This window comes from Urocitellus parryii, chromosome 9, assembly GCF_045843805.1.
Source record: "Urocitellus parryii isolate mUroPar1 chromosome 9, mUroPar1.hap1, whole genome shotgun sequence".
In the NCBI taxonomy this organism is placed as follows: Eukaryota; Metazoa; Chordata; class Mammalia; order Rodentia; family Sciuridae; genus Urocitellus; species Urocitellus parryii.
The window spans coordinates 47,645,958-47,668,552 of NC_135539.1; the positions used below are offsets into that span (position 1 = coordinate 47,645,958).

A 22,595-nucleotide genomic window follows, 5' to 3' on the forward strand; every position below is an offset into this window, starting at 1 on the left:
CCATTAATAAGAAAGTTAAAGAACAACAACTACATCAACAACAAAAAGTGAAAATAAAATAAAAAAAAATACTAATAATAATCATTAAAAAAAATAATAATAAATGCAGTCATAGAGCTCGACTAACTTCTCTTCCAGTAGGTGGAGCTATGCCCACTGGGCCCGGCTTCTCTTCTTGATAGGTGGGAACCAATCACTGTGCCTCAGCTCTTCTTCCCAGACTGTGCGGGTCTCCAATCTTGAGTGCCTAGGGCCTTCTTTTGTGGTTCCTCAAGCCAGGTCCTGCTCACCTGTGACACTCACCATAATACTGGCTACACGCCGGGTCTGCTGTTCCTGGGAGCCCTGTTTTCGTGGGTGCCTGTGCACACCCTTTCTGTTTGCCTCCCTCAGACCCTACGTTTGTAGGGCTTGGGGCTGAGGGCCCCCAGTGAATTTGTTTGCCCTCAGGTAGCAACTCCCCTGGTAGCTGGTGCAAGGGACCTCTGTTGTCAGCACTGGTGAGAGCGATAGCTGGGAGTTCTGCGCTGCTAGTTCCGCGTCACTCCTGATTCCCTCTGTCTGGCTATGGTGCTCAGTTGGCTTTTACCTCTGTGAGTTCAGGTGGGCCGACTAGTTACTTCAGCGGGATCATTAGTGCTGAGTCACAAGAAGCAGGTGAACCGGAGCTAGAATGCAGCCGATCCGGGCTCGGTGTGTTCTGAGAAGGCTAGGGTCCACTTCAGCTCAACCGTGCCTAGTGGTCCTGAGCGAACAGTATTTTGACAGTTTACTTCTCCCTATGCCCGCGCAGCTGAAGGGGTTAGAGACTTGATCTCTCCGCGTCCGCCGCCATGTTGGATCACTTAGATTTTAAATTGTCACTCATCTTATCAGCTGTTCCATTTTACTCCCCAGCTCACTCGCGTGGTTAAGAGTGTGTTCTAAGGTGCTCCGCGGGAAGCGGTGGCGGCGGCGGCAGCGGCAGCGGCCAAGCTGTGGCCTTTGGGACCCCCCTGGAGGGGGTGCGGGCTGGGGGAGGGGAGGCAGCGCCTCAGGGCCCGTGCGGGCCGGGTACTTGGAGCTCGAGAGAGCGGGTGGGGTGGGGGAAAGAAATTGAGATCTAGATTTAGGGAGTGAGCATGGGAGGAGAGACAGCGGGGGAGAAGCAAAGCGGAAAGGCAGAGAGGGGAAGGAGAAGGGGCCCAGGGAGCCGGGCAGCTTGGGGGCTGCAGCCTTACTGCTCGCTTTGAAGTCGTGGCGGATTCACTCTATCTAGGCCCTTTTCTTGACACGGTGCTGAGTCTTTTTCGACTGATCTCCTTTAATGATCTTTACTTCTTCTTTTAAGAAGCTGCAACATACGCTGCGGGCGCGGCGGCGTGGAACACAGAACGGCTCACTCACTTCCCGCCGCCATCTTCCCAATTTTTCGAACTGAAATAATTTAATGTAATTAACAACAATCTTGAGTTGTAAATACACACCAAAAACATGTATTCTACCTCTGCCTTTCTATTTTGCTTGGCAGAAGTATTCTTTTACCAGGGGCCAATGGTATAGCTCAGTGGTACAATGTTTGTTTAATGTGCTCAAGATCCTGGGCCCAGGACCTTAAAGACCTGTTAATGGACGCACTTCTTGGTAATATAATGAGAACTGAGGCAAGATTCAATTTATACACCAAGGTGGGAAGCAGGTTCCAGTCTCAACTCTCTAAATCAATGCTTCTCTAGTACACTCCCATTTCCTGCCACATTGTGGCCTACTCGTATGTTGATGCTGAGAATATGGGAAAAGGTTTAAATAGGCAAGTGACTTTTAAAATTAATAGAATTTGTGTTCTAATTCTGATTTATACCTAACTGACTGGGGGACTCTGTATATAACTATATGTTTGTATGTTTAATTACCAAAGAAGAAATTACTTCCATTTAGTTAATGAAAGCCTGATGAGTATTGTAGGTGAATCCACTGGAAGCTTACTTACTATTTTTTTGTATGTTGAGACAAGATCTTGCTAAATTGTTGAGGATCTCACTATGTTGTTCAGGCTGCATTTGAATTTGCTATTTTCCGGCTTCATTCTCTGCAGTCACATGGGCTATCATGCCTGGCTGCTTCCCATTTTGAAGATGAGATAAACTAAAACCTGAAGACATTGAGCATGGTCATTGGCTACCAGATTGGCTGGTAGACAGCAGACCCAAAAGACAATCCCAGACAGCTTGGGGCATTGTTATTGCTAAGAAAAGTCTCCAAAGGAAAAAAAAATTGAAGGACTCAGTGAACTTTCCTCCTCTGTTTAAGCAAGTATTTTTTTCTTTGTTTTGTTTTGTTTATTTTTGCTATACAGGTCTTTCTGTTCCTTTGAGCACCTTCTCTGTACTTTAAGAACTGTAGGTGGAGGGATTAGCCAGGAACAAGTCAGGCATTCATATTTGAGGCTGTGAAGTAATTGGTCACCCTCAAATGATTAGTGTAGGTCCAAGGAGCTCTCAGGAAGGAAGTGGATTTGTGCTCTAATTCTGATTTGTCACTAAGTGACTGAGGGACTTAATATCTCTGAGTCTCCGTTTTGTCCACTGCCAAATAACTAAATAGATAACATTTATTTTTTTTATATACTGTGTGCTTAAAACCATGGTGAGAATTTTTGATAATTTTAATCATCAGCAACCCCTTGTTTGGACCACATCAGTTACATTGCTTATAACCTATTTTTCTTTTTTCCCCCTTCTACTCTTTGTGGTCTTCTTCCACTTTCTTCTGTTCTTTTCTAATAGGAATCAGAGTAGTCTATAGTCATTCATTTGAAAAAGTAATCTGGTAACTTCTCTGAGTGCACTAGGCTGATTGGAGGTTTTATATTTAAAGAGAAATTGAATTCAACATTGGCTCAACAGATTGCTGAAACCAGTAATTTTGTACCCTCTCCTCGCAACATGCAGAGAAAACACCCAGCTGGGATATCCAGGTAAGTTATTCCTTGTGCCACTTGACTTTCTCCCCATTCTTGATGCCCCAGTATCCTAGTTGGGGGACTTAATATCTCTGGGTTTCAGTTTTGTCAACTGTCAAATAAGTAATGATAGATACCAGGCATAATGGTGCATGCCTGTAATCCTGGCAACTTGGGAGGATGAAGCAGGAGGGTCTCAAGTTCAAGACTAGTCTGGGAAACTTAGATAACCCTCAGCAACTTAGCAAAACACTGTCTCAAAATAAAAAGGACTGGGGAAACACTCTGTGGTATATTGCTCCTGAATTCCACCCCATTTAAAAAAATTTAAAAAAGTAATAATTGACATCATTTATTTTTCTTCTAGTGTGTGCCTAAAATCATGGTGAGTATTTTTGATACTTTTAATCATGATAAAATAACTTGTAAGGAAGACTTTATCATTGTCCTTATTTTAGAGGACATTGAGAATTTAATGTACTTGAGTACTTTTCCTAGAGTCGTGTGGTAGGGGGTGTAGCTAGGATTTGAACCTGAGTTTCTTTGCTTCTACAGCCTTTTATCACTATCATGTACTAGTGAATTAAATAGTGTTTCTGGTCACTCTCAACACTTAAGTTTTAGAATTCTAATTATTCAAATAAAAAATGAAGAGGTAATAAACAAATAAGTAGAAGGCAAGTTCAGTTTTTGTTGGTTTTTGATTCTTTCTTTAAGGTGCAGTGGAGGTTGGGTAGGTGGGCTGGTGGGCAAGAACCCAGGCCAGAGTAGCTCTGCTGACTGCCTGACCAGCAGCTATGGGCAGCCCTCTCTTCTAAACCTTCTAGACCTTTCCTGAGGTCTTGGCTTTGGGTTCGCCTACAGAGTAGATGTCCTGTCCAATGGGTTCCGAGGACTACCTGAGATTAACACTGATTTAAATATGTGAAAAGTCACTCCTGTCCCCACTGCCAACCAAGAAAGGCAATTTTACCTTGAAAATGATCAAAGGCTCTGCAGCTAATTTGGCACTCCTAATTTTGTATTCTTTTTCTTTTTTTTTTTTTTTTTTTTTTAGGGTGGTTTTATTTTTTTTTTATTTTATTTTTTTATTGGTCGTTCATAACATTACATAGTTCTTAATACATCATATTACACGGTTTGATTCAAGTGGATTATGAACTCCCGCTTTTACCCCGTATACAGATTGCTGTATCACATCAGTTTCCCTTCCATTGATTGACATATTGCCTTTCTAGTGTCTGATGTATTCTGCTGTCTGTCCTATTCTCTACTATCCCCCCTCCCCTCCCCTCCCCTCCCCTCCCCTTTTCTCTCTCTACCCCTTCTACTGTATATCATTTCTTCCATTTATATTAACTTGTCTTACCCCTCCTTTCCTCTTATATGACATTTTGTATAACCCTGAGGATCGCCTTCCATTTCCATGCAATTTCCCTTCTCACTCCCTTTCCCTCCCACCTCTCATCCCTGTTTAATGTAAATCTTCTTCTCAAGCTCTTCGTCCCTACCCTGTCCTTGTTTACTCCCCTTATATCAAAGGATGCTAAGTGTATTCTTTTTCTTAAAGAACCATCCTGACTCTTGCAAATTATATATGCCTTGGACACTGCAAAACCTGTACCTACTCATGTTCCAATACATGTTTTGCCCATTAGAACCCAAATAATTTAAATAGTGTGAAGCAGGGCTTCTTGACTTCAAAGAATATGGTACCTTTTCAAGATATGGTGTCATTTTAAAGAAATGTTGAATTAATTCTTCTATACTTTTTTTGTTATTCTGTGGATTGAACCTGGGGCTCTCTACTACTGAGACATAACCCAGCCATTTATCTATCTATCTATCTATCTATCTATCTATCTATCTATTTATTTGCATGGGGATTGGACCCGGGGGGCACTTAACCACCGAGTCACTTCCTTACTCCTTTTGTATTTTATTTAGAGGTAGGGTCTCACTGAATTGCTTAGTGCCACACTAAGTTGCAGAGACTTGCTTTGAACTTGCAATCCTCCTGCCTCAGCCCCCTGAGCCACTGGGATTACAGGCATGCACCATGGTCTTATTTTTTTATTCCGAGACAGGGTCCCACTAAGTTGCTGAGGTTCTCACTAAGTTGCTGAGGCTGGCCTCAGATTACGATCCTCCTGTTTCATCCTCCCAAGTCTCTGGGATTGAAGGCATGCATTGCATCCTGCTCTAGACTCTTCAGTACAATGAAAAAATGAGGTTAATATAAGTTGCCACTTTGTACAAAGTACAGAGAGTTAATTTTACTCCTTGAAAAAGCGACTTTAGTATTTTTCAACAACATGGCAGACACCTATGAAATTCTCATTTAGAACCATACCTTTATTGGTAAATTTGCTGCAGATGGGATTGGTAAGTAGGAACAAAGCTTCCAGTACAAATGTTCTTCTTCAAAAGAAAACGACTAAATTTAGTCCTTTTTGCTTTTATCTTTAGGCTAGCGATTATAACAGAAGTGCTCGACTATAATACAAGGAATTTTTCTTCAAAAATTATCATTCTTCCCCCAAATGTTGTCACTTGTGTCTAAATCTGTATAAAGTCTCATTTTATGGGTGGTCTCCCTATTATTTAAGAATTAAGAACAAAACTCTTTAGAGTCAACAGTCTACCTTTGGAATGTTTATTAAGATCAACTGACAAAACTGACATATTTAAAAAGAAAAAAACAACCGAGGCACAACGAATTTAAAATCATTCCCCTAAGGTTTCCAATCTCCCCTTGGGAAGATTACCTATCTTTGTAAGAAATGTAATGACTGGTTTGGAAATTTTATAGGAAATATTTAAATTTTGAGGAATATAAATATATTAATATAGAATGACTTTTCAGAAAGAAATTTTCCTAACATCAGATGACTGGGTACTTGAATCTTGGAATAAAATTTCCAGTGACCACTTATATGCAGATTCAAGATCATTATTTATTCAACACTCAGAAGGGAGTAAAAATTACATGCTCTAGAAAGCTTTTGGATGATTTGAGAAATGACTAGGGTGGTAATAAAGACACTGAGATTGAAGATACCCACATACTGTTTGGATAAAATCATTTCCTGAATTGGGAAGAAGGCGATTTCAAAATTGACAATTATACTGCTTTCCACTAGACAAAAGGATATATTTTTCCTAAGTGTTATACATAAATATTTGACTATTTCACCAAAATCCCTAGGAGTTTATATATTCAAACTGTCAAACACAGACCATTAAAAACCTTTTTTGGTCTCTTTTTAGAAAAAAAATGCCATTCACTTCATATTTGAAAATACATTTCTTATAATTAACAAAGATTTCCACTAAAATGCACCTAATTCAGTTTGGGAATTTAAATGATATGTGTAATGTTAAATATATTTGATTTTTCTTTCTAGGAATGAGAAAGTTTTCAACTGCTTATACCCAAAGCCCAATGCAATTTTTAAGCTGATTTGTTTTCCCTGGTCAGGAAGTGGCTCCAATTATTTTGCCAAATGGGGCCAAAACATTTATGATTCTACGGAAGGTAGGTTGATTTTTATCGTTATCTAAGCAATCTAATTAGGTTAGATGACATGACATATAGGAATGTGAGTTCCTTGAGTTTCTTGGATCTGTGGATTATAATTCTTATTTAACTTGGAAGACTTCCAGTCATTATACCTTCAAAAATATCTTCTCTGCCTCTCTCTTTCCTCTCTTTTTTCTATGCTGTCCCACTTGATACTGTCCCACACCTCCCTGAGATTCTGTTCAATTTTGAAACCTCTTCTTCTCTATGTGTTTCCATTTGAATTAACTGTCCTCTCTTCCTAGCATCTTCTTAGTTGGTTGCTTCCCCCCAGCATTTTGAAATAATAATAATAATAGTAATAATACTGAGGCTCGACCTGGTGCCTCCTACATGCCAGGCAAGTGCTCTACCACTGAGTCACAACCCCAGCCCTCCTTATAAATTTTGATGAAGTCCAACTTGGCAGTTTTTTTTTTAATATGAGAAGGTTTTTAGTTGGTGCTTTTAAAGTTTTTCTTTCATTCAAGATCCTGTTGTAGTGTTATATCTGAACACTCATTGCCAAACTAAAGACCACCTACATTTTATTCTGTTATCTTCTAGAAGTTTTCTAGTTTTGCATTTTACATTTGGTCTATGATCCGTTTTGAGTTAATTTTTGTGAAAAGACTGTGCCAGAATTTGTGTGTGTGTGTGTGTGTGTGTGTGTGTTTATAAATGCCTAATTGTTCCAGTGCCATTAAACAACCACATTCTTCCTCCATTGAATTATCTTTGCTTCTTTGGCAAAGTTCAGTTGACTGTATATGTATGTCTATTTCTAAGCTCTCTATTCTGTTCTGCTGGTCCATTTGTCTATTCATTCACCAATACCACAATATCTTGATTGCTGTAGCTTCACAGTAGGTCTTAAAATTAGGTAGTTTCAGTTCTTCATCTTTGCTCTTCTTCTTCAGTGTTGTGTTAGCTTTTCTGATTCTTTTGCCTTTCTATATATACTTTGATTAGTTTTATGGTGCTAGAGATTGAACACAGGGCCTTGTACACGCTAGGCAAGAACTCTACTACTAAGGACCCCCCAGCTCCCATTTAAACTTTAGAATTAACTATTAGTATCCACAAAATAATTTGTTAGATTTTAATTGAGATTGCATTGAAATTGTACATCAAGTTGTAGAAAATTGATATCTTAACAATATTGTGTGTCCTCTTATCCATGAACATAAGGTATTTCATCATTTATTTAAATATCCTTTGATTATCACTTTCATCAGAGTTTTATCACTTTCCTTATATAGATTTTGTACATATCTCTTATTAGATTTATGGCTAAATATCTGTCTCACTTTCTCTTTCTGATGGGAATATAAATGACATCTTAGTTTTAATTTCAAATTCCAATTGTTCATTTCTGATGTATAGGAAAGCAATTTAATTTGTGATATTATTATTATTATTATTATTTTGTATTGGGGATTAAACCTGGGGCACATTACCACTGAGCTTTTTAGAAAGGATCTCCTTAAATTGCTGAGGCTGGCCTGGAATTTGTGATCCTCTTGCTTCAGTCTCCGGAGTGATTAGAGGCATGCACCACTATGTCAGCCTTGTCAGTTTTCAACCCTAGGTCTTTGATTTTAGAATGTTCTTCCTTTTTAATATGTAATGCTAAAAATTCTCCTCTAATTACTGCCTTAGCTTGCACCTTACAATTTTCAATGTTTGATTTAATTTTCTTTCAGTTCACAATATTTTCTAATACTTCCCATGGCTTATTCTTTATTAATTAGAATTGTTTTGCTTGGTTTTCAAGTACTTAGAATTTTTCCAGATACCTTTCTGCTATTTCTACCTAAATGTGTTGTGAATCAGAAAATGCATTTTGTATTGTTTCAGTTCTTTTAGAATTAAATATGTGGTATGACCCAGAATACAGTATACTTTGGCAAATGTACCATTTCCACTGGAAGAATGTGTCTTACATCACATAACATGATGTTCTCTAGTTCCAACAGTTTATTACTAAATACCATGATTTCATTCTTCTTTATGACTGAGTAAAACTCTATTGTGTATATGGATTACTTAATCCATTCATCGATTGATACCCAGTCCTTAAAAAAAATATTGTTTCTGAAATGGGGTTTCAATTTTGTTTTCAAAAACAATATTTTTGCTCAAGCTGACCTCAGACTTTTAATCCTCCTGCCTCAGCCTACCAAGTCATTGGGACTACAGTTTTGTATCATTGCACCTGGCTTGCCCCTTATTTTGAAGTCCATTTTGTCTGATGTGAATTACAATCATTCTTATTTTCTTTTACAATTGTTTGCATGATTTATCTTTTCCTATTCTTTTCTCCTTTCTTTGTGATTTACACTTAAAACGTGTCCCTTATAGATAGCTTGTAGATATATTTTGCTCTGTTCAAGTCAATCTGATTATCACTGCCTTTTAATTGGAGTGTTTGAGTCTTTCACATCATTATAATTTTTAATATGGTTAGATTAGATCTACCATCTTGCAATTTGTTTTCAAATTTGTACCATATTTTTTCCTTCTATCTTCTCTTTTCTTTGGAATTAGTTTTTCTTTTTTAAAGACTTTCATATACCTCCACCACTGGGTGATTAGCTTTAAATCACTGTTTTATTTCTTAGTTTTTTTTTTAGCATTTCCAAAATGCTTTTTTAATTTATCACAATCAACATCCAAATTTAATTATACTGCTTCATGTTTGATGAAATGTTACAAGAGTCAAAAGAGCATTGTTACTCATTCCCCATCTTGAACTTTGTGCTGTTTTCAATAATACAATTTCCTATGTATTATTTTTGTGTAGTCGGTTGTCTTTTGTAGTGTTTTAAAATCATAAAAATTCTTTTGTATTTATCTACATGATTTTCTTTGTTCAAGTAGACCCCAAATTTCCATCTGACATTTTTATTCTGCCTAAAGAAGTTACTTTAATATTTATTTAAATGCAAGTCTGCTGCATTGGATTCTTTTGGGTTTGTGTGTTTAAAATGTCTGTAGTTTTCACTTTTGAAATATGTAGTCACAAGTAATAGAATTGCAGCTGGTCAATTGTCCTCTCCCATATTGTCCTCTGGCTTGAAGTTTCTGACATGAAATCTACAGTCCTTCTTACATTTGCATCTCTAGGCCTCTCTTCTTTGGATGCTTAAGATTTTTTAATTATGTTTTTCACAATTTGATTATGACTTGCCTTGATGTGGTTTTCGCTGTTTATTCTGTCTGGGTTTTTTGGATATGTAACTTTATAATTTTTATCAAATTTGGAAATATTAAGCCATTATTTCTTCAAATGTTTATTTCCTTTTTCTCTGCTCTCCTACTGGGACTTCAACTCTATTTATGTTGAATTGACTCATATTGTATAGGATACTCATCTATTTTTCCCCTTTGGTTCTATGCCTTCTATGCTTAATTTTGGATAGTTTCATTTTCTAAATGTTCCAAGTTCACAATTACTTTTTCTTCATGTCTAATCTGCTGTTAATCACATCTGGTGTGAGTTTGTGTGTGTCTGTGTGTGTGTGTGTGCACATGTAGGTGTTTAATTTTGGAGATTTTATTTCACATCTCTAGAAGTTCCACTTGGGTCTTCAAAAAAAATCTTCCTCTTCTCATCACATTATGTTTTTATATAACTGTGCATATTCATAATAGCTGTTTTAAGGTTCTAACCCCATCAATTGTTATTTCTTGTCTATTTCTCATGTTTGCATCCCCTCCCCCACTCCTGGAAACACATTATGAGTCATGTGCTCCCACTTTTTCAGTATGTTCTGATGAATTCTGATTAGATCCTAGACATTGTGATTTTTTTATATTATTGATTGCTGAATTTTGTTGTACTCCTTTTTAAGTGTGTAAGACTTTCTCCAGCACACTGCTATTTGGGATCAGCTTGATTCTTGATTCTGGAAAGACTTACTCTGTGTCTGTATTCATGAGGAGATACTTGTCAGTGCGTTTTAAAGGAAGTACTGGGTGCTTCTAACACAGGTGCTACTTTGATGCTACTAACAGGTTCATTTAAGAGTTCATTTTTCAATTTCATTTTTCTCATATTGTTAAAGTAACATAAACTAGCCTCAAATTTGCACAAATACAAGGCTTTGTTTAAAAATGTCTAAGGGCAGACTCCTGTAAAGAAAATAAAAAGGGAGGCACAGAGACAAGGTGCAGAGACAGGAAAGTGGCTCTCGTTCAAGCCACCATGTTTATTTATACCAATAGGTTACATTAGGTCATTAGTACCATAACTACATTATTGTTTAAAGTATCTGTAAGGTTGCTTATTCTGCACTTACATTTCACAGTTATAATATGCAATGTCAGGAGCTTTGTACAGCTCTTAAGAAAGTCCATTGTTAAGTTTGTGGGCAGATTCAGTAGCTTGGTGAAACATTGTAGTTATCTAGCAAGGAAGTTCCTTTATTCCCAGAAGTTATGCCTAAGATCAAGGTCGAAACTGATAAAACTCTTAACACAGAGCTTCCTTGTGAAGAACATTGCTACAGGGGCCAGGCATCCTGTGTCTTTTATATGGAAGTTTTCCAGCAGCCAGACATTCTGTGCCTTTGCACAGAAACTTCCTAGCCACTAAGCATGCCACAATCACAAAGTTTATAAGAGACCTCAATCCCAACCCACATCCAGAATCAAAAACCAGAAACTTCTGCTTTCTTCTTTGCCATTAGGAGAATATTATTTTTCCCCCTTCACAATTTCTTCATGGAGGGTTTAGAGTTTAGAGTTTACTGGTTTTATGTAGAGGACTCAGTTCTGACTCTCAAATTTAAAGCATTCCAATGTCTTGTCTCCCAATTCTTTTGGTCAGCTTTGAAACCTGGTGTTTTATTTTTCTGATAGAAGCAATGGCTGTCAGAATTGCCATTTTGTTGGTACATACTCACTTCTGAAAATTTTAGTTCCCTCTTATTTTACTCTTCCTCTAGGTTTTCCCTTTACTGTGACCTAGACTATGCATCTAATTACTTGCATATTTCATCTATCTATTTATTTATCATTTCTAGGTATTTTATGTTGTTTTTCTTATCAGCAAATTCTAAACTTTTACTCACTGGACTTGGTCATAATTTGCTTCTTTGGAAGTGCTCACATTGTGTAAATATAAGACCCTTTAAACATAACAGTACCCCATTCATTATCTGAAGTACTTACTTGTGTTTCCCAATATCCAGTGTTCTGTTTAAGACTTGCTGGAAGAGAAAGTCGACTGGAAGAACCTTTTGCAAATGACATCAACCAGGTAGTTGAGGAAACTGTTCATGCTCTGCTGCCAATCATCCAGGATAAACCATTTGCATTTTTTGGCCACAGGTATTTAAATATTCTAAAAGACAGCTGGGGGAATTTCTTCACAAATTTATGGTTAATGCAGAGCTTCAATGAATGAACATTGAAGTTATGAAAAATTTAGCATAAATCTGTTATTGTTTTCTTAGGATAAACTCCCAGTATTTAATTTGAATAAGATGCTCTTTGTTAACACTCTTGATATGTGTTTCCAAATTATCTGCACTTCACACTCCACTTATGGACAGGGGGCTGGGTTGCCCTTTCTTTCATAAGATCTGTAAATATGCAATTTGCAGATGAATCATCCCTTGTTATTTTTTTTCTACAAAATATATCTACATAGGTTCACAAACTTTTGGGTCCCAGTATCCTTTTATACTTTCAGGATGCATTGAGAACTTCAAATATCTTGGGTTTATGTGTGATGTATCAGTCAATATTTACTATATTAGAAAGTACAACTAAGAAATTTTAAATATTTTTAATTGCTAATTTATCTAAAAATAATACTAACAAGCAGGTATGATGGTACATGCCTATAATCCTAGTGACTCAGAAGGCTGAGTTCAAGGCTAGCCTCAACAACTTAGCAAGGCCCTAAGCAACTTAGTGAGACTCTGTGTAAAAATAAAGAATAGAAGAGGCTGGAGATATAGTTCAGTGTTTTAAGTGCTCCTGGGTTCAATACCAGCCCCCCTAAAAAGAAACCCCAAACCAAAAACATAACACTAATAGCCTACATATGTTGTTGAATAAATAATGTATTTTAATGAAAAAGACTATATTTTACCCCAAAAAAATTGTAATGAGAAAAACAGCATTGCTTTACACTTTTGCAAATCTCTTTACCTGCTGGCATGATAGAAGGCAGCTGGAGTCTAATCTCTCTGCATTTACATTCTTGCAATATCCCATATCATATAACCTCTGGAAAAATCCACTATGTACTCATGTGTGTAAAAAGGCAAATAACATTTTAGTGTTATCTTGAAAATAGTTTTGATTTGCTTGGCTACCTATTGGAGTCTCAGAAATTCCCAGAATTCCTCAAACCCCAATTCTTTAAGAATTGCTGACATAAACCTAGTGATACACATTTTTAAGGCAGAAAAAGGAAATTTACATGAATTTCAAGCCTGTGTGTGTTAATCAGCTTTCCATTACTATAACTAAATACCTGAGATAATCAATTTGTAGGGAGAGAAGATTTCCTTGGCTCATAGTTTTGAAGGTTTCAATCTGTGATTTCTTGGTCCTGCTACTTTGGATCTATGTCAGAAATATGTGGCAGAACAAAACCATTGACTTCATCACCTGGCAGTTAAAAAAGGGAAAAGGAAGGGGCGGGGATCCCACAAATCTACTTCAGAGGCACTTTCTCAATTACCCAAAGACTTCCCACTAGGCCCCACTTCTTAAAAATTTTTCCTAATAATACCATGCTGGGGACCAAACCTTTAACACATAACCTTTGAGGACATTCCAGATCCAAACTATAGCACTGAGTCATTGGTACTAGTGTGTCTGAAATATTCTTTATGTTGACACTAATGATAATAAAATAGTTATTAACCAATTAACTTACACTTTTGATTCTTTCATGATCATTGCCGTATTTATGATATTGTACCATCATGAGTCTTGTTGAACAGTTATCTTCATGTTTGTCTTTACACAAATTAGTTTGGGATCCTACATTGCTTTTAAAACTTCTCTGCACCTAAAAGAAAAATATAAGCTGGAGCCAGTGCACTTGTTTGTGTCAAGTATGACTACCCACCCTGTAAGTACTTTCATTTTCTTTGGAAAGAGGAGGGGAGGGGAGGGAAGGGAAATAGGGGAATAAAAATCAGGATGCTATTTTCCTTTTTGGCAAGCTTTGGTCTGGTAAGGGAATGATGGCAGGGATACTATTTGCTATTGAAAATTCCTCAGATCTCTTTCAATGTCATTCTCTCTTCATTTCTCTGAAGTGCCCTTCATCAGTTCCCTGATAATCACCTGTGCTGCTCTTGCACCTCTGAGCTCATACTGAGCTTCAGTGCTTTTTCTCTCACTTGGGAGCTGAGAACTTAATCAATTTTCAGAAAAATGACCAACTAGAATCAGGAAAGAATCCTTGAAATTTGAAAAGGAGACAGTGATGTCCAACTTCTGTAACTTTTAGTTTAAACTGTGGTTCCTGCTACTCTATCTCTTCTCTCCTTAAAAAGTCAATGTCTGGCCTGGGATTCTGAGTTTGGTATGCCATTTTGGTGACACTATGAGACTCGAGTCACTGAGGAACTTTCTTTTCCCTGCTTTCATAGAGAAAGAATTCTCTCTTGAAGTCTTTAGATAAAGAGTTCCATTTGCCAACCTTGATTTAAGGACTTGACTTTAGATAGGAAGCTTTTGTTTATGAGCAAGCTTGTTTTATACTGCCTTGTCCTAAAATGTTTGTTGATGTTTCCAGTCAAAGGTCTGGCCTCAAATTCCCAAAGTTGACGAATTGTCAAAAGAAGAAATAAACTCTTTCCTTATAGAGTTTGGAGGTACCTCCATGATTTTTTTTGATGATGAACAACTTTTACAACAAAGTATGCCCAAACTGTTGGCAGATGTTAAGCTTATGAGTAATCACAGGTAAGTAACTGAGACAATTTTGTGTGTGGATGTTTATAGAACAATACATATTGGCAGTTCTCAGAGGGTGTGGATATGGAAAGGAAATATTCAAAGAGTTGGATTCCATTTCCTTTGGGGCCATTTGTAATATTTGTACTGGCTTAGAATGGAGACTGAATACAGATATTTTATTTGTAAAGATGACTAGCATATCTTTTCTTTAAAATACCTACATAAAAATATATATTAAATATGCTGCATATATAAATTCATTTATATGTTGACATGTATGTTGTATCATATAATGGGTATTTATAGAATAAATGCCAAAGCATTCTCATCTTCTAGCAGGATCAGTGGGAATGGATCACTACTCATTATTAAGTGTTGGGTAGTTGTTAAGTGAGCAGTAGTTGGCTAAGCTTTATTGTTAATTTGTTCCAGAACTCCTGGAGCTTCATGACATCACCCTTTTTCCTTGTCTCATGGGATGTCTGGATTAATGCTTAAATTTTCTGATAGAACGGAAATCCTAAGACTCTGTCAATCTTCCCCTAACAACCTAAGTCTACAAATGACTTTTCGTAGTCTATCATCTCCAGAGCCATCACTGTGGGACCAGCATTGGATCCTAGTTACCTTATATACTGTCATGCATTGCTTCTATTTTGCCTGATCCTTGTTCTCTTGGTTTAAGTTCCTTGAAAGCAGACATTTGGGCTTATATTACTTGTTTTTCATCCACAAAGCCTGGAACAGACATTGGGCCACCATGGACTGTGCTTGCTACTGGATGTTCACACAGATAGCTACAAAGAGTGAAACAGATGTGCAGCACCTTTAGGACTGAGATAAGCATTTCCATTTTCACACATCTCCTCCCTCACTGCCTATCTTCAATATGCTGTACAGTTCACAGTTAACCTCCTAGATATCCTACACCTATCTATCTTTACATCTCTATCTAGAGCATCTTAGTCTAAATGTCAGTCTCATAAGACTAAGCTGAGCACATATTTGGGATCAAGAAATGCCAAATAAAGGAAAAAAAAAAAACCCTTGAAATTACAAAAAAAGGTACAGTAGCCTGGCACAATGGCACACACCTATAATTTCAGTGGCTTGGGAGGCTGAGGTAGGAGGATTGGGAGGTCAAAGCCAGAAACTAAGCGAGGCCCTAAGCAACTCAGTGAGACCCTGTCTCTAAATTAAATATAAAATAGGGCTGGGGATGTGGCTCAGTGGTTGAGTGCCCCTGAGTTCAATCCCTGGTACCACTGCCCCCTGGTGGGGGGAAGCTAGAATAATAAATCTTCATGTCACTAGCATAAAAAAAAAAAATCTCTTCAACCAAGGACAGAATCAGAAACCCCTGGAAATTAACCTATGCACTTAAGGTTATCAAAAAAAGTGCCAAAATATAGAATAAGGAAATGACACTCTCTTCTTTCCTTAATAAATGGTACATAGCCATATGCAAAAGAAGGAAACTGGACCTTTGCCTCATAATGTATATAAAGATCAACTCAGAAAGATTAAAGACTTAAACACAAGACCTGACAATGAAAACTTCATGGGGCAGTCAGGGAAAGCTCCGTGACATTGGCCTGGGCAGTCAATTTTTGAATATGACCCCAAAAGCACAGGAAACAAGCAAAAATAGATAAATGATATTATATCAAAAAGCTTTTCCATAATAAAGGAAACAATCAACAGAAGAGAAGAACTATGGATTAGGAGAAAGTATCTGTAAATCATACATCTAATAAGAAGTTAATATCCAAAATACATGAGAACTTAAAGAACCAATAGCAAGAAAACCACTTGATGTACAAATGGGCAAAGAACCTAAATACACATTTCTTAAAAGAAGTTGTGCAAAACAGGCATAGGAAAAAGTGCTCAACATCACTAAACATCAGAGAAATGCAAATCAAAACCAAAATGAGATGTCATGTCTGATAACCTGATAGGATGGTGATTATTCAAAAGACAAAAGATCTTAAGTGCAGGAAAGAATGTGGAGAAAAAGGAACACTTGTTCACTGTGGACATAATGTGAATTAGTATAGCCATTATGGATAACAAGGGTGCCTCAAAAAAAAGAAAAACCCAAAGAAATGGAATTACCATACTAGTTTATTAGGAGATATCTGAACTCCTGTGTTTATTGTTGCATTATCCATGAGGCCCAGATATGGAATCAGCCTAATCCTACATCAGTAAATAAAGAAAATATATCTATATACAGTGAAATAATATTTAGCTTTAAAAAGAACAAATTCCTGTCACTTGTGATAGCATGGATGAATCCTGAGGACATTATGTTAAGTGAAAATAAACCAGGCAGAGAGACACAAAAAGTTCATAGTCTCAAAACTAAAATGGTAACCAGGAGGAATTGATATTTAAAAGATAATAAATTATTATCTATTATTTTAAAAAAAGAATTCACTTACTACTATCAAAACCCTTTCTGCCTGTCTCACTAGCTGTGAGATTCTGAGCATGTTTCTTTAGCACCTTGTCCTATCTGTGCAAGGAAAGGGTAAAAAGAGTAACTCAAGTAACTAACTCAGGTCATTAATTTGGATTTGATGTATAACTAACCACAAGCAATCTTTAAAAACAAAAAAGAAAGCATTCTATTGTTTTTCACTCCGAATAAACCTCACAAATACAAAAAATAAAACATAAATCAGTTCTAGAAATATTCCACTCCTAGAAGAAAGAAAACATCTTAACATTCTCACCCTAACTCAGGTGAATCAAGTTGCTGTAGCTAGTCACCACTATTCCAAAAGTTCCAAAAGTTCTCCCCAAACCCTGCTCTTGGGTTCTTCCCTTTCTCTCTTGCTCCTTCCCCTTTCTCAGTCTGATTGTTTCAGCGGGCCTTGGCTCTTAGCTCTTTCTAATATAAATAAAATTAGGTCCAGCACATCTCTCAGTCCTTCCCTATCACCTACCACCAAGTTCAGAGCCTGGTGTCCAGAGTGGAGTTGTGTCATCTAGGCAGTTCCAAAGCTCTGACAGTCTCTTGTCCTGCTTCCCCTCTCCTCTGTGGTCCTGACTCTACAGGCACTATGCTGTTTGATTTTTGTCCCACATCTCTCTCTCTCTCTCTCTCTCTCTCTCTCTCTCTCTCTCTCTCTCTCTTTGGTTTTGGGTATTGAACTCAGGGGCACTTGACCACTAAGGCATGTCCCCAGTCCTAGTTTGCATTTTCTTTTGAGACAGGGTCTCATTGAATTGCTTAGCATCTCACTTTTGCTGAGGCCGGCTTTGAACTCGTAATCCTCCTGCCTCAGCCTCTTGAGTTGCTGGGATTACAGGTATGTGCCACTGCACCAGGCTGTCCCACAGCTCTTGAATGATGCCTTTGCTAAGCTTTTATTCCCTTTAATGTTTCTCTGTGGATAATTTCTACTGGCTGTCTTCAAGTTCACTGACTTTTTCCCTGGGCTGTGAGTCTAATAATTATAAGCCTCTCACAGGAACTCTTCATATCTGTGGCTGTTATTTCTAGAAATTCCATTTGACTTCTAAGAGTTTTCACGTCTCTAAAAAGACAATCCTTGTTTGCATATGTACATTGTCTACCTTTCCCACCAAGTCAGTTGACATATTATTCATAGATATTTTAAAGTCCTGTTTGATAGTTGCAACATCTGGGTCTTATTCATACCTGATTCTTTTGACTGTTTTGTCCCTTAACAGTGAATTGTTTACTTCTTGTTTTCTTGTGTGTCTGAAAATTGTTATTGAAATTTTATGTATAAAATTTTAAAGCTTTTTACACTTTTTAGAATAAAGTAGTTGTAGATGCAGAAATGAATCTGTGATGGGAATTTAAGCACATCTCTCCTTCTGCCCTCACTGGGGGAAGTTCCAGTCAATGTAGACTGGAATCGAGCCGAGTTTGGGTTTTGTTGTTGCTATGACACCCCCTTACTAGTTTTTCACAAAATATGTGAACACGGCCTCTGGCCTTGAGCTGGGGCTTCACAGAGATGGCTGCCGCAGTGTGGCTGGGCACAATTCAGGAGCCACTTGTCAAAAGAAACAAACTTTATTTTTAAAACTACAAACGCCAAACAAAACAGCTCCTCAGGAAAAACCCTCAGAGCCCAACTGCCACCTCCGGCTTCCACAAGCCTCTCCCACACACCAACCACCACCTCCCACAATCCTCCTGCTCTTGAGGCCGATTGGCTAGGTCGCGTGGGCGGAGCCAAAGAAGTCCCTCAATGAGCAGTTCCATAGTCTGAAGGGCAGGGAAACAGCCCAATGAACATGACCGCAGAGGAGCCAATCAGCTAGATGTTGCTGGGGCTGCTGTGAGCCAATCATCAGCTGGCAGTCTGAAGGGCAGGGAAACAGCCCAATGAACATGACTGCAGAGGAGCCAATCAGCTAGATGTTGCTGGGGCCACTGTGAGCCAATCATCAGCTGGCAGCTTGAAGGGCAGGGAAACAGCCCAATGAACATCATCAGCCGGCAGCTGGAAGTTTGCTGGCAGCTGGAAGTTTGCTGGGGCCCCTTTGGCTGTGGCTCTCAACAGATGGCTACATTTCTAAGATAAAAAAGTTATCAACTGGGCTCCATGGTAACAGCTGACAAAAAAAAAAAAGTTCTCCCCCTCCCAGGTGTCCTTGAAAAGTTAACTTGCCCAGAACAGAGAAAAAAAAAAAAAAACCGGAAAGAAAAACTGCTTTTTGTGAACTTCTGCAGACTATAAACTTCTGGGCCCCTCCCTTACATGTTGAGTACAAAATTCTGAAACTACCTAAACTTGGGGTTCAGGGGATTAATTGATTACAACAGAAGCAATGCCCTCTGAATCCGGGTGCAACCAAATAGGACTGTTTCCCTGTCTTCAGTGCTATGTTAGGTGCCTAGCCTTGTCCGTCCCTATAACAGTATAATTCTATATACTTAAACATTATTTATGTTTTCATAAAATGGTCCACAGATGCAATTAATTGTATAATGGTGCAGATGTTTCCCAGAGTGCTCTATCATGATGCAGGTTCATTTAAAAATCAAATAGGGGGGCATACAACCTGGTTTCGCCGGGAACCTGTATCCCTCACTTTGGCCATCTTATTAGGAATGGGAATTGCTGCAGGGGTGGGCACAGGAACCACTGCCCTGGTCCGTGGGACACAACAAATGACCCAATTAGAAACAGCAATGGACCAAAACTTAAAGATATTAGAAACCTCCATCACAGCTTTGCAGGAATCTTTAACCTCTCTCTCTGAAGTTGTTTTACAGAACAGGCGAGGGTTGGACCTCCTCTTCATGAGAGAAGAGGGCCTTTGTGCTGCATTGAGGGAAAAATGTTATTTTTATGCCGACCATACTAAAGTTGTAAAAAAAAAAAATCTATGAGTAAATTAAAAAGACGCCTTAAAGAGCGTCAGCGAGAGAGAGAGACCCAAAAAGGGTGGTATGAGTCTTGGTTCACACAGTCCCCCTGGTTAACTACACTTTTATCAGCCCTGGCTGGTCCTTTCATAATTCTTATATTGTTGCTAACTCTAGAACCCTGTTTGCTCAACCATGTAATTTCCTTTCTTCAAGCCCAAATTGGACAAATCAAACTTATGATAATCAGACAACAATATACCCCACTAGCAGACGTAAAATGTGACACCCCCCAATGATCACTTTTATGATTAAAAGTAGCCAGAAGAAGAAGTAAAAAACGAAAGGTTAATAAAATAGGTACTTGTCACTCCGTTTTTGCTGAGCCAAAAACCAGAAGGCTCTGAGAGCTTACGCTCTTCGCTGAGCCAAAAACCAGAGTCTGAGCAATCGCAAAGGAAAAACAAGAAGGAGAAAAAGGAGGAGAAGAAGAAGTAGAAGAAAAGAAGAAGAGGAAGAGGCACCTTTTTTACCCCCTAAAGAGTCTGTTGGTGTGTCTCCCTGTCCGGCGATGCACTCTTCCTAGGCAATGCACCAAATGTAAGGGACCGGCGAAACGTCGGAGGAAGAGACCACCAAGAGATTGCCTCATGCAACAGCAAAAGGGTTTATTTGGGGACTAGCATGCTGGGGCTCAGTGCTCACTTGAATATAGCAAAGAAAGATAGAGCCCTGAGAACAGCTTAAGCAGAGCTTATATACTTTTCTTGGAGAGGGCAGGAAGGGATGTTCATTGACGGGTCAGGGCGAGTGGGCAGTTTGCCTGCAACGGAGTGAGGGAGTGCATCCTGTGGTTTGGCAGTTGGGGACAGCACATTCTGGGAACAAGATTAGCAAACAGTTCTCAGGATTTTAACAGTGTTTTGTTAAGCATATAGAAAAACAGAGTGACAAGTACCTATTTTATTAACCTTTCAACCCTTTTGTGACTTATCATTCTGAGGATGACCACATTCTTCCATGTGGCCTGCCCCTGGCCCTTGCCTATTTCTTCACCTTGATTTCTCCCAATACCCTGCTTCAATCTCTGAGCAATAAAATGAACTCCTTTTCTCTTTCCCTGCAGCCTCTGTCCTCTTTGCTCAGTTCTTTCCTGTTCATTCAGATCTTTAGATGCTGTCCACTTCCTCAGGGAGACCCAACTTGACCCTAGCCTGTCCTCCCTCCTGTCCCATGATCTCAGATCACCTGGCTTGGGAGTACTTCCTTCTCTCTTCAGTTGTCTGATTATTTCATGCACATCTCTCTCCCTGCCAGTCTCTCAGATGTAGGAGGGCGGGGCCTGAATTTGTTTAATTGCAGGTCCCCAGCACCCAGCATCCAGTTCAGTAAATATATCTGTGCTGTGAAACGGAGGTGGTGAAATGGAGGTCTATCCCACTCTTGTTCTGTACATGAGAACCTTCCCTGGACCATGGAGAGAGCTGGGAGGAATCAGGGAGGTCATGTCTGGGCTACAGCAGCCAACAGCACTGGTTGAAACCAGCCTCACCCTAACCGTGGGCCCCCTAAGCACCATCCTGCTGCCAGCTGTACATTCTAGAACTTAGATGAAGTTGGAAAATGGCCTGGATCACAGTGAGTCTCAGGCAGGTTCTGATAGGGAGAAGTGTCCCTGGTGAAAAAATGTTTGCACTGTGGGAAGAGCCAAAGGTGAGGCCTCCTGTTTCATTTCAGTGAAGGCATTAAGAGGAAGAGGTTCTGAGGTGTTGCTTAATCAGCTCTTTTTTTGTCTACAGCCTTGACATGCCCTCTAAGACCGTTCTTTCTTGTGACTTAACATGTTTTGTTGGATCTGAAGACGTAGTAAAGGATGTAGAAGGTGAAATTATTTTTTATTGTTTTGGGTATTTTATTGAAATTATGTGTCTGATGATTTTCAGCAATTGTCAATTAGCAGTTACTGCAGTGAATAGAAAATTCGTCCCAGTTTTATTTAGTATAGATGGAGAGGTACTGATCGCATGTAAAATGAAAGAACACAGCTGGGCATGATGGTGAATGCCTGTAATCCCAGCAGCTGAGGCAGAAGGATCACAAGTTCAAGGCTAATCTCAGCAACTTAGTGAGGCCCTAAGCAACTTAGTGAGACTCTGTCTCAAAAAACAAAGGTCGGGGGGGACTGGGGAATGGCTCAGTTGTAAAGTGCCTCTGGGTTTAATCCCCAGTAGAGGGGTGGGTGGGAGTACTAGTAACAATATTGATAGGTCTTAAAGAAATTAAAAATACAGGATGCACAGAACCTGATACCTTGGAAATAACTACCATTGGGTATCATCAGCTCTTAGAAAAATACTATCTGGAAATAAGTATTTTGTTTTAGATGGAAAAGTCATTTGTTATTAAATATAATTTTGTTTACTTTTAGCCTGGAAAGATGTGACCAACGGGATTGTTGATATTCACGTGCTGCCAGGAAACCACTTTTATCTTCTGAAACCTGACAATGAAAACTTCGTGAAGAACTACATAACCAAGTGTCTAGAACTGTCAATGCTTGCTGACTTTTAGGTATTTTTCCTTCAGGCCTTAAAATAGTCTTTTTCGGTTATGCAGATGTAGCTCAGTAGTTTTATTCAGAGATTGGAAATCACACATTTTCTACTGTCAGGATAATTTATTATATATGAATGCATTTCTCCCTCTAGCATTTATGCATATGGGGACAAAAAGCAAAGATGTAAAACACACTTCTGGCAGAGTATCTTTTTATTTGACTTTCATTCAATTTGCATCCA

At 38.6% G+C, this 22,595-nt stretch overlaps 1 protein-coding gene across 1 annotated transcript; it reads left to right on the top strand.

Moving 5' to 3' along the window:
• The first annotated feature begins 2,924 nt into the window (after positions 1-2,924).
• On the top strand, positions 2,925-22,398 carry Olah (oleoyl-ACP hydrolase). The gene is made up of 7 exons (XM_077802923.1): positions 2,925-2,956; positions 6,349-6,479; positions 11,702-11,840; positions 13,503-13,602; positions 14,275-14,444; positions 21,597-21,679; positions 22,226-22,398. Exons 1-7 carry the CDS (start codon positions 2,925-2,927, stop codon positions 22,366-22,368), a joined length of 798 nt encoding a protein of 265 aa, XP_077659049.1. The 3' UTR covers positions 22,369-22,398.
• Positions 22,399-22,595: the final 197 nt, after the last annotated feature.